This window comes from Emydura macquarii, unplaced genomic scaffold (genome assembly GCF_026122565.2).
Source record: "Emydura macquarii macquarii isolate MOO-44397 ecotype Brisbane River unplaced genomic scaffold, CSIRO-AGI_Emac_v2 contig_6, whole genome shotgun sequence".
NCBI lineage: Eukaryota > Metazoa > Chordata > Testudines > Chelidae > Emydura > Emydura macquarii.
This window is the reverse complement of record NW_027130143.1, coordinates 688,439-701,528: the sequence shown is the minus strand read 5'-3', so window position 1 is coordinate 701,528 and position 13,090 is coordinate 688,439. Positions and strand designations below refer to the sequence as shown.

Below are 13,090 nucleotides of genomic sequence, written 5' to 3'. Positions count from 1 at the left end.
AGAGGCTGCCGGAGTTGCCAACTGCCTGGGACCCTGAGGACCTGCCAGAGCTACTTGAGCCCGGCGAGCTGGCCCCTGGACCGTGTGACCTGGAGGAGCTACCCGAACTGCCGGCCCCCTGCGAGCCAGAGGAGACCCCAGGATCCTGCGACCTGGAGGAGCTGCCCTCCATGGATGACTTCAAAGAGTTCCTGGACCAGCCATCAAGCAACGAGGCCGAAGATTTCTGGAACTTCCCTCGGGCAGAGTATCCTGAGGAAACAGGGAGTGACTCGGGGGACCAGGTACTCTAGGGAAAGGGGGGAAGGCAGGAGCCCAGGGAAGCCAGACACCCGTCTGGCTGCATTATGGCCTGTAGCCAAGTCAGCGTGTTTCGGCTGGAGCCCCGCTGACCCAATGATGGGACAACCCGTCACTGCCAGGGCCCTGGGCTGGGACGCAGTGGAGTTGGCTGGGCCTGCGTCCCCCGCCCCCCTTCCTACCCTGACCTAGCAGTGATCGCCTGCTAAGGGCTAGAGACTGTTTCCCCGCTGCCAGCCGGGCTTTGGGCTGTTTCCTCACCCGTCCGAGGGCTAGAGACTGCCTCACTTCTGTCCAGCCCGCCCTGCCCTGCCTGCCCAAGGGCCAGGGCCTTGACCTGGGTGCTCGCCCTGCGGCGGGCTAGAGACTGTTCCTGTTTGCTTTGCCTGCCCTCCCTAAGCGCCAGGCCTTGCATTGTGTGAAAGCTGTGGCCTCCCTGGGAGATCGACGGCGAGGGAGGGCCGTCGGCCCCGTCCACGCCAGGGGCCTTGACACACACCAGCAAATGGGGGTACGCGGGCCATGACTAAACTCAGGCTGGAAATTAGAAGAAGGTTTCGAACCATCCGAGAAGGGAGGTTCTAGAACAGATTTCCAGTGCGAGTAGTGGGAAGAGGGGCACTGAACAGAGTGGCCCAGGGCTCTGAGGTGGCACACGGCATTCTCTCTCTCTCAGGCGCTTGGCTGGCTGGTTCTTGCTCATGTGCTCCGGCTCTAATTTATTGCCATACGTGGGGCTGGGATGGAATTCTCCCCCAAGTCAGACTGGCAGTGACCTTGGAGTTTGTTCACCTTCCTCTGCATCCTGTGGGTGTGGGTCAGATACCAGGGTTGTCTGTGTCTATGTCACTTAACCATTTCCCTGCCGTTGCAGGGCCGGGGACTGGTGTACTTCAGTCCCTCCTGTGCGCTGCCTGTGGCACATACGAGTCTGGTCTCCTGTGGGATGTAATACTTTGGTCTGATTTTGGCTTTTGGGTTTAGTGTTTAGATCAGGGGTTCTCACATTTTTTTTGCTGGGCCCCCCTTTGAAAATATTTCAAGCGGAGATGATCCCCCCCCCCCAAAAAAAAAGTGATGATTCCCCCATGCTTTGCCACCCTTCACGGCATGTGCGGGGGCTGACAGCTTGCGACCCCCCCATAATAACCTTGAGACCCCCTGAGGGGTCATGGCCCCCAGTTTGTGAATCCCTAAACTAGATGAACTGATGGTCTCTTCTGGCCTTAAACTCAATGACTCTGTGTAAAGAGGGCTGTAAATTACTGCCGTGGGCAGCACCACGCCCTTTTGCAAATCATCCTGGTGGTTGGTTGAATGTGGAGAGAAGTCTAAAGAGCAAGAGAGTTTTAGCTCAAAGTTTATTTAAACCGACAACATTTTGTATTCAGACTAGTTACAGCAGGAAAGGGCTCCAGGTGCTAGATTTTAGAACTCATTCTGCTAGGGCAGTACCAAGTGTGGCAGCTTGTTTTTGTAATGCTTCAGTATTCAGAATTGGTAAGAAGGCTAGATAGAGTGCAGTTCATCCTTTTCCTTTACTGTTGTCCTTCACTCGCTCTCTACCTAAAGCACGTGTATTAGCCCTCCTGACGATTGTTAGTGGTGTCTAGTTTCCCAGGAGTGAGGATGTGTAGAAGCAGTTCCTTGAAGGAGAAAGAAAGGTTCCTAACCAGTCAGTAGAATTCTCCACGTGTATTTCCTGTGCAGATCTACGTTCAGCCTCCCTTCTCTCCGTGCTCATTTTGAGTCTGATGAGAATCTTCACCGAGGAGAGAAACTAGGGGAAGGTTAATGGGCTGGGCTTTATTTAACCATGGTGTAGAATACTGTAGCCATTGTCTGGAGCGTGCTGCCCCCAACAGCTACCTGCTTTGAAATGGTTCCATGGTCTGCACAGGTCTGTGGATCTGCCAAGGCAAGACCTGCAGAGATTTCAGTTACCGGTAGAGAACCTCCGTTATCAGATAGTGAATGTTTTCCTAACAAACTCCAGACTATTTCAGCAGCACGACAGCCCTGAATTTAATCCCCAGCTAGCATCACCATTCAACCTTCTGAAAAGACAAGAACTCTGGTCTGAGTTCTCTGCCACCTTCTGAGGGTAGGAGTCATTGCAGGAGTTGTGCGTTGATGTTGGCACCAGGATATCACCTCGGGTGCTGGCGGTGTTACTGTTGTCAGACAAAGGCAGGAGGAGCACTGACTGTGGCAGTCTTCATGGCGAATGGCTGTTGCTAGTCTGTGGGGTAGAGCAGTTCCCGCTGTGCTAGCAGGCGTAGTATTTTCTGGGGAACAGTGCTGCTCAGAATCACTCACTCCTCCTCCCTTCCTCTCTTTTCAGGTGGCCATCATTGCAGGAAATTTTGAACTGGCTGAAATCATCAAAACCCACAAAGAGTCCGACGTTGGTGAGTTTGGCCTTTCTCCCTGTTTTCCCCTCTTCTCTCACATCAGAGTCCAGCAGCATTTCAAAATACGTAAGTGGGGTGGCTCTGCATGGTGTTAGATCGACACAGTCACCCATCTCTACGTGGCACCCTGGGGCCACCGTTATTGGCGTTAGTATGTGTGGTGGAATGCTTGCTGTGCGGGTTTTGGTGGCCATCCCAAAGAGTATAACGAGACTGTGAGGCACTCGGCAAGTTGAACTATGTCTCAGAAGCTCTGCTTTGCAATTCCACATCCTCTCCTGTGCACTTTGTGCAGTCCGTCTCCATGGGGAATCTCTCACGCTAAACCCCAGTAGCTGAACTCGGTGGAGGGGAGAGGAGCGCTGCCCATCTCAGGCTGCCCACCTCGGGCCATGAAACAACAGCACCCTGCTGGGCTGCTGTTGCTGCAGCCTAAGATGCTGCAGTAGCCGCCATTCCAGTTACACTCAACCCAGGGCACTTGCCTGACTTACGCAGGGCATCTGCCAAGTCCTGGATCCGCTGGGCCATTTCCATCCCTTGCAACATCTCTGCAGCCCTACACCGAGAACCCTGCAGAGCTGAGCTTGACTGGTGCATAGAACCAGGCCCCTCGCTGAGCCTGCTCAAAGCCGCTCCCTGAGAAATCCTCAGCTGGCAAAACTGGTGGTGCTGGCATCCTTAAGAACAATGGAGGAGCTGACAGGATCTACTCCTTGGAGAGGGTTGACTCCACACAGGTGGGTCAAATGCCTGATCTGAGCAGAGGGTGTAGGGGTGTCAAGACAAAAGTAGTTGTAGTGGTGGACTTCTTGGAGCATGAGCCTTCACATAAGCCCTGGTCCACACTCACCTGGAGATTGGGCGGCAGTCAACGGGAGTTACGCAAACGATGCAGAATAGCTTGCCTAACTCACGTCGACTGCTCTGCTTCCCTGCTGCGCGCTGTCTACACTGCTACGCTACTTGAGGGGGTGGTTTACCAGCGTTGACTTCCTGATCGATTGAGCGGGTCTACACTGACGGCTCAAATCAATCCAGAAAGTTCAATCTGGCGGCGGCGGCAGTATAGATATGGCCGTAGATGTTCAAGCAGATATTGGGTTGCCCCCTTACTCCTGAGACATGGCTGTCTCTCTAGAATCATGTGCCTCACTCATCCTCCTTCAACTTCCCTCCATGTCTAAAACCTTCACTGCAGCTCTCTCTTCTGACCTTTGCCTCTCTGTTCATTTCATTCATGAGAATCTCTCACTGGAGAGCTATGGTCTGATATTGGTAAAACAACCCCCCATAGTTTGTGAAAAGAGATGTTAATGCTGCCAAAGGGCCTCAGGGAAACCTGAAGTCTCCTTATAAGTATATCAAGCAGAAGTTCTAGCAAGAAAGCAGACAGGTTAATAAATGACAAATGAGATTACATCATGATTATTATAAAATGGCTGAGCTACAGAACTGCTTTATTAAATCTCTGTCTATTGAGAAAAGAGGTAGGAAATCATTTGATCAATTAAGAAGAAAATGCTGACTTTGTATGTATAGCTACTGGTATAAAGTAGGTCAGATAATACTTGGGATACTGAACGTACACAAACCAGCAGGTCCAGATGGCACTCACCCGCAAGTCCAGGGAATTAGCTAATAAACTTTCCAAGCACTAGAAATTATTTTTAAACATCCATTGAGAACTGGGAAGATACCAAAGGATTAGAAAAAAGCAAACATGGTATTGATCATCAAGAAAGAGGGAGAGCATGATCCTGCTAGATACCATCTCATTTGCCTACTGTCAATACTAGGAACAAGTCTATGAGTGCCTGGGAAGGTAATGGAACTCATACTAAAAGAAGGAAAAGCTCAGTGCATTTTGGTTGGTTGATGGAGCCATGAGCAGTACAAGCTGGAACTTGAAAAGGATAATTCTTGGATAATGCTTCTCCAGGTCCCCACTATCAGGGCAGTCCACACCTGGTTGCATGCCAAGAACTGTCAGTGGTGCTAGGAGCACAAGCCCTGGACCTCAGAAATGAGACCCACCATGCCTGGCTGTAAAAGGGGTCATGATCAGCAATTACCTCCAGAACTTTCTGCGTCTTGAAACTCTGCCAGCTCAGAACCCATCAGGCTGTCCTCTAGGTTCTTAGTTTCTCTTTTAGAGAGATTCAATCCCTTCAGTTTGTTTTGTACCCCTTTGATTTGGTGTAGAGCAGTGTAGAGTTCAGGGTAGAGGAGAGTTGTTTATTTCACCACATTCCCTGGGGTTGAAGCTGCTTCTACGGGAAATGTGTCTCTGGCTTCAACTGGAGCTAGTTGGTTCTGACTCTGTCAGTTCATCTTTGTTGGCATGGACGGCTTCAAATCCTATGAAGGTGGATAAGCCCTTGGGGAGAGGATTCTTTACAGAAATTATTGGAGTTGGGCTATTCTGTCTTTTCTATCCCATTTGTTGAGGGTCTGCAGAAGAAGGAAGGTGGGAATAGGGACTGTTGGTTAGAACTGAGAGGCCAGGTCGTGTCTCAGAACATAGAATCTCGTCACTACCAACGTGATCACTCTCTAGGATCCCTCAGTGCTATCCGTACAGTGTATTATAGAGGTGCAGTCCTTCTTAATTGGTATGTGCAGACTCTGCCCCCATCCGAGCTGTGACCTTCCATGGCACAGTGTGGAGGTGAAGATAACTTCTTTTTCCCTCAGTTCTCCTCATTTAAGGTGTGTGTGTGTGGCGGGGAGAGGGAGAGATATTTACAGAATCATAGAAATGTAGGGCTGCTTCCAGCCTTAGAGAATCTTGAGAAGTCATCAAGTCCAGCCCCCTGCACTGAGGCAAGACTGAGTAAAGCGCACCATCCCTGACAGGTGTTTGTCCAGTCTGTTCTTAAAATCCTCCAGTGATGGTACCTCCTTCAGAAGTCTGTCCTAGAGCTTAACTACCCTTATAGTTGGAAAGTTTTTCCTAATATCTGACTAAATGTCCCGTGCTGCAGATTAAGCCTACTGCTTCTTGTCCTACTTTCAGTGGATATGAAGAACAATTGATCACAGCCTTTAACATATTTGAAGATTGTTATTAAGTCCCCCCTCAGTCCTTTTTTTTCAAGACTGAACATGCCCAGTTTTTTTTTACATTCCCTCATAGGTCAGGTTTGCTAAACCTTTTATCATTTTTGTTGCTCTCCTCTGGACTCACTCCAATTTGTCCACAACTTTCCTAAAGTGTGGTGCCCAGAATTGGACACAGAACTCCACTTGAGGCTTCACCAGTGCTGAGTAGAGCGGGATAATTACCTCCCGTGTCTTACATACGACACTCCTGTTAATACACCTCAGAATGAGATTAGTCTTTTTTACAATTGCATCACATTGTTGACTCATATTCAGTTAGTGGTCTACTGTAATCCCTGGAGCCTTTTCAGCCATACTGCCATCTAGTCAGTCATTTCCCAGTTTGTAGTTATGGATTTGATTTTTTTCCTTCCTAAGTGAAGAACTTTGCATATATATTTATTGCATTTTATATTGTTGAATTCAGATAAATTCTCCAATTTGTCAAGATCCTTCTGAATTCTAATCCTGTCTTCCAATGTACTTGCAACCCCTCCCATCTTGGTGTCATCTGCACATTTTATAAGTATACTCTCTACCTCATTATCCAAGTCATTAGTGAAATAGCATTGAATAGCATTGAATAGCACTGGACTCAGAACTGATTCCTGTGGGATCCCACTAGGTACGTCCTCCCAGTTTGACAGTGATCCATTCATAATTACTCTTTGAGTACAGTTTTTCAACCAGTTGCGCAGATTTGTGTTGTGCATGTGTGGTATAGAGAGATCATGCACTCACCTTAAAGTAATTTCATCTAAACCCCATTTTCCTAGTTTCTTTATGAGAATGTCGTGTGGGACTAGTCAACCCCCTTACTTAAATCAAGATACATCACATTTACTGCTTCTGCCTTATCTACTAGGCCACTAACTTTATCAAAGAAGAAAACCAGGCAAGCTTGCTTTTGTTCTTGACAAATCCATACTGGCTGCTGCTTATAACTATTATTCTTTGGATGCTTACGAATTGATTATTTAATAATTTGTCCCAGTATTTTTCCAGGTATTGAAGTTAGGCTGACTGGTCTCTAATTCTCCAGGTCTTCTTTGTTCCTTTTTTTTAAAGAGAAGTGCTATGTTTCTCCTTCTCCTGCCCTCTGGGACCTCATCTGTCTTCCAAGAGTTCTCCAAGGTAATTGCTAATGGCTGTGAGATTGCATCAGCTAGTTTCTTAAGTACCCTAGATGAATTTTTTCAGGTCCTGCTCACTTGAATACATTTAATTTAATTAGACAGCCTCTAACCTGATCTTTCCCTGGTTTGGCTTGCGTTCCTTTCCACCTATTGTTATTATTAATTGCATTGAGTATCTGGTCACCATTAACCTTTTTAGTGAAGAGAGACTCAAAATAGGCATTAAACACCTCAGCCTCCTTGATGTCATCAGTTATTAGTTATCCTTTCCCACTAAGTTGAGGAGTTAACACATTCCTACATCTTTCTCTTGATCCCAGTATATTTAAAGAACCTCCTTATTCCATTTTATTTCATTTTCTAGGAGTAATTTGTTTTATGCCTTAGTTTTTCTGATTTTGCCCATGTGCTATTTTTTTTTACTCATCCTTTGCAATTAGTTCATATTTCCACTTTTTGTGGGATTCCTTTTAGATTTTAGATTTTCAGATCATTAATGAGCTCCTGATGGAGCCACGTTGTCAATTTACTCTTCTTACTATCTTTCCTTCGCATTGGGATATTTCCAGTTGTGCCTGTCATATTTTCTCCTTGAGAAACTGCAAGCTGTCATGAACTCTTTTTTCCCTTAGATTTTCTTCCCATGAGATTGTTGTATGAATAGATCTCAAAGGCTTAAAGAGTTTGAAGTGTTTATACACTCTTGCATTGTCCCCATTAGACGGTAATACATAGGTTTGGGTTTAAATAGTTTCAAACAGAGGCCTTGGTTTTATTTGGTTACTTGAGAAATCGCCAAAAGCATTCATTCAAACTGAAAGTTGGTTGATTACACACAAGGAAGGACAAGAAATTAAAACAAGCATTTATGCTGACACTGTGATGGAATGATTACACAAAACTAGCTTAGACCTTATCAGAGTCTCTCTGCTTTTGGAGTCAAATTATCAGTTTCACATTTTCAGAACCACCTTTCTTTGATGAAAAGGAAAAGGTTAATTTTACTCTGTCCTGATGTGAAGGGCATGAACTTATCATGTTCTTAACAAATAAGCAGACACAAGGTGGAATAGAGAGAGAATAAAAAAGCTGGGTAAAATGTGGCCTTTGTAGATGTTTTTGGGTCACTGGATGGCTGGCTAGTTCTGAGGGAACGTTCTGGCTGGCAAGTCATCCATGGCACCTGCTACTTGGACCCTGGCTAGTTATGATCTGATTAGAGCTGTCATTTGGTTGGATTCTTTCTCCTTAGACAAGGCAGACTTTGATGAATGCAGTATAGCTGATTTCAGGATTCAGTAAAAAGCCAAGAGAGTGACATAGGATAGGACAGAAGAAGGAATGGGGCAGAAAAGAACACAGGAAAGGAAGGGAATACAATATAGGATCTGATGTGCTTTTGTTAGTAGGTTCGGAATACTGGTTAGGTATTCCCACTGGTGAGCTGAGCACTCAACGTCATGATCATGTGATGACTTTTAGCACTCACGGGTGAAAACGAAGTCCCAGAAACAAGGGCAAGGCCGGCCAGCCTTCCTTTCAGGAAGAAAGTCCTGTAAGGTGCACTGAGGTGAGCTGCAGTGGTGGCAGGGCAGGGGACAAGCTGGGGGAAAAAGGAGTAAAAGTTGGTGGTGTATTTTATCATCCTTATTTCATCCACCAATTAAATCCATTTTCATAAGGTCAAACTTGGCATTGGTAACTTTGTTCCCACGTTTTCTTGTTTACTAAGTATGATCTCACCACAGTCCTTGACCTGATAACAGTAAGGCATTGTATTTGGACTAATACCGTTTCTCTATCTGGTTTTCTTGCATCATCGTAAATAATTTGCCCTATTATTCATGGTTATTGTAACATCTTATGAACTTTCACTTACATTTACAGTTCAGCTCAGGGTAACTTTACAAGACCTTACTTATCAGTTCTCTGAGTCTACTTGATTGAAGTCCATTGCTCTTATTCTGATGCTCTCACTTTTTCCTTGCCTTAGACTAATGAAATCTATCATTTCACAATCACTTTCACCCAAATTGCCTTCTGCCTTCAGATTCACTACCAATTCCTCCCTTTTGCTCAGAATCAAATCTAAAATGGCTGTTCCCCTGGTTACTACTTCCTCTTTCTGAAACAAAAAGTTGCCCCCGTATTTTTCCAACAGATATCTGGATAAAGTCCCCCTTTACTACCAAGTAGAGCAGCTGGTTCCTTTCTCTTCTGGTGCTGATGTAGTCAGCTAGCAATCTCCATCCCAGGTGTTTCCACATGTGTCCCATCACTGAAGACCTCTCGCTCCTGGATGCTATGCAAATGAGCCATGAGCAGGTAGCTCTCTTACCTGCTTCCTGAGGGACTCCACCAACTGACACCTCTCACGCTGGGTGGTTCCCTCTGCCTGGCTTTTGTCAGTGGGAACATGCAGGCCTCATTCCCAGCTATCAAGACCAGAGTCTGGGTGGAAACTTCCAGGGTCAGGATGCCCCACAGGTGTGTGTAGAGGAAGAGCTATCAGTGGTGTTGGCAACATGCCATTCTCCTCCCGTGGCAGGTGATTCTTTGTAGAGTAGCTGCAGGTTAAGGAAAGGAAAAAAACCAATACACAGCAGTACTCTCTCCTCTGATGAACCTAGATGGATAACTCCCTTCTTCTCCCACCTGCCTTCATCTCACCAGCCATGTGTCTTACCAGCTACTGGAAGTATACTTTTTAAAGCCTTGGCCCCACACATAGCTGGAAAGGGTAACTCAACCTCTCCCACTCAGCCACCTCTGTTCATTGGCCTATCTGATCAAAAACTGCAGTGGTCTCACTTCAAAGAGCCCTGCTAGAAAGCAGGCCCTAACACCTAACAGCCCAGGGTAACCTAGCTTTTACAGCCAACAACCAAGCCTAGATTTCAAAACACATCAAACACAGCAAGCAGCCCAGAGTCCCACCGAACTGAATGACAAGTCCTAAGCTCAAAAAAAGTGCTCCTTTTTTGTCCCCCAGAATTAATCAAATATCAGTGAGACAGAAGTTCCCAGAGACAGTCATCAACTGGCTAATTCCCTTAGTCTCCCAGCTGCCTTTGTCTCACTAGCCATTTGTCTCCTGACTTTTTTAGGTAGATTTGGAAAAGGGTTTCAGTTGGGGATAGACTAGAGTAACCATTCTTGGTGTGCTCATGTTTTCTATGAGGCCTTTCCGCCTCTTCAGGGGAAGCATCCATTTCCATTTGTCCTCATTTCTTACAGTCTTTTGGTAGCCAATCTTTTCAATCTCCATAGTTTATGCCAGGCCTTTAATCTCTATCATCTTTATCGTCTTGTGGTCTTGAACCTGATATATTGCCGTTGCCACTGCGGTTTCCAATAGATCTGTCTGAGAAGAATCTGGTTTAAGACTGAGGATCCAGAACCTCTTTCTCACAGCATCATCAGACTCATGGCTCATCTATGCGGAAATGATAGTTTTTCATATGATTAGAATGACTGGTCTGACTTAGGCTTTGAAGATGAATTAAAAATTGATCAAAGGAAATGATTTTTCACACAATGCATAATTAGCCCATGAAACTCATTGCCCCAGGAAATAATTGAGACCAAGAATTTAGCAAAATTCAAAGAGGGATTGAACATTTATATGATATCAAGAATATCCAGTTATAATTAAATGATGATAACATTTTTGGAAGGGATATTGAACCTCATGCTCCAACGCGTAAGCTATTCTTTCACTATTAGAAAACAGGATGAGACTTCATGTGGGTGGCAGATTGTCTCACATAGGCTACTTCAGGGTTCGTACACCTTCCTCTGAAGCATATGTTACTGGCCATCCTCAGATACAGGATACTGGAATAGGTGGATGTTGGGTCTGATCCAGTCTGGCAGCAGCTATGTTCCTCTGGAGAGGAGTGCATAGGTTCACAGAGTTTATACCAGAAAAGACCATTCGATCATTTATCATAGGCTATTCATTTAATCCCCTTCTCTTCCGCTCCACCCCCCGTACTGAATCCAGGAACTAGTGTTTGACTAAAGAATATCTTCCAGACTGACATCCAGTCTTGATCTGAAGATTGCAAGAGATGGAGAATCCACCATTTCCCTTAGTCGTTTGTTCCAGTGCTTAATTACCCTCACTGTTCAAAATTTGTGTTTTATTTCTTATTTGAATATTGCTGGGTACAGCTTCCAGCCATTGGTTCTTTTTCTTCTTTTATCCTCTAGATTAAAGAGCCCTTTAGTACCCCATATTTTCACTCTGGGAAGATTCTCATACACTGTAATCAAGTCAACTCTTGATCGTTTTATGAGCTGACTAGGTTGAGCCCTTTCAGTCTCTCACTGCTAGGCATTTTTTCCAGCCCTCAAACCATTTTTGTTTCTCTTTTCTGCACCCTCCCCAATTTTTCAACACATTTTTAAAAGAACACCATGGACCTCAGTGAGAAGCTTGTCAGGGCTAAGGATAGTAGGAAACAGTTTTTAAAGTGAATTAGGAACAAAAGAAATACTAGCAATGGTGTAGGCCCATTACTATGTGGAGATGGTAAAATTATTATTAATGATGCAGAAAAGTCAGAATTGTTCAATAAATATTTTTGTTTTGAAGAAAAGAAGCAGGATGATGTACTCCTATCACATGAAGATGATTAAGGACTTTCCAATCCATTAGTTACCAAGAAAGATGTTAAACAACATTTGCTAGGGATACATATTTTTAAATCAGCAGGCCCAAATAATTTGCACCCAAGGGTCCTTAAAGCACTGGCCGAGGAGATCTCTGGCCCACCAATGTCAATGTTTGTACATTTTGGAATACTGTGGAAATTCCAGGAAGCTGGAAGATCGTGAGTGTGGCCAATATTCAGAAAGGGCAAGCTGGTTGTCCTGGGTAACTATTGGCTGATTAGCCTGACATTAACATCCGGCAAAATAATAGAAAAGCTGGTCTGGGATTCAATTCATAAAGAATTATAGGATAGGAATATAATTAATGCAATCCACTTTGCAGTCAATGGGAGTTAGGCACCTGTGTGTTTTTGAACATTTCCCTAGGCACATAGCTGCATCTTTAGTTGCCTATATACTTGTAAAAATCTTGCCCTCCATCCTTCCTAAGCGGGTTATAGCAGTGTTATATCCTTATGCAGATGGCCCAGCTGCTCAGCCATCATATTCCCCTTCGCTAAGCCTGTCGTTTGCAGTGAGATATGTTAGGAAGATGATCTGAAGCTGTGGGTATTCCATTGTCAGACAGCACAGAAAAATCCCACAAACTGCTTGACATTTTATAGCTCAAACAAAAGAATAAAATATTTCTCATGAACAAGGATCTTTTGGAGTCCAGCCCAAGATCTGTGGTTTACATCATCCTTGATATCCTGTGATCTTGATCAATTTATGAATGGGATTATAGGATGGGGTTTCCTGTGATAGCAGAGGACTGAACTCGATAACCCAGGAGGTCCCTTCCAGTTCTATGTTCTCATGGATCCCTGCCAACATTAACGTTGAAGGTGGACAGACTGTATCCAAGTGTCACCACTATACTCTGGCTGTTTCTATCAGAACTCAATGTCAGGGTCTCTTGTGATCTCTGTGGTTGTGAACAAATGGAAATCTTCTAGTTCTTCCAAGATCCTTCCAGAAGATAAGGACTCAAGGAATGAGGGCTATAAATTCTTCTCCTCTGGAGCACTAGAGTTGCACATTGCTAGTTGCCAAGCTCTTATAGCCTCTTTATAACTTACATGTGGAATAAACTGTCATTTTTCTTGGAACATATTCCTGAAAACCATTGCAAGTAAAGTCAAGTCTCTGAATTAGGACTTCAGCTAGCACTTACTCAATGATTTAAGGTTAAGATTCTGTCACAGGTATTTTTAGTAATAGTCGGGGCCTGGTTGCAGGCAATAAACGAAAATTCATGGAAGCTGTGACCTGTCCATGACTGTTACTAAAAATACCTTGGGGGAGGGAGGAAAATAGAGCTGCGGAGGCTTGCAGCTGCTCTATCCCCGCTGCTCCATCAGCTGTCTGGCCAGGAGATGTTTGGCTGCCGGGCCGCGGGGCTGATCAGCTGTTGGCTGGTGGGTCCTGGGGCTGATAGCTGCTCCAGCCCTTCCCCAGAAGTCACGGAGGTCC

At 45.3% G+C, this 13,090-nt stretch overlaps 1 protein-coding gene across 2 annotated transcripts in view; it reads left to right on the top strand.

The window, feature by feature from the left end:
- Window positions 1–13,090, top strand: part of SHANK3 (SH3 and multiple ankyrin repeat domains 3) — a 663,543-nt gene that overhangs the window by 212,962 nt on the left and 437,491 nt on the right. For both annotated transcript variants that reach the window (XM_067548257.1, XM_067547515.1), the window contains exon 11: window positions 2,645–2,711. In XM_067548257.1, the coding sequence (XP_067404358.1) occupies window positions 2,645–2,711 (67 nt within the window). The remainder of the gene's footprint in view (window positions 1–2,644; window positions 2,712–13,090) is intronic.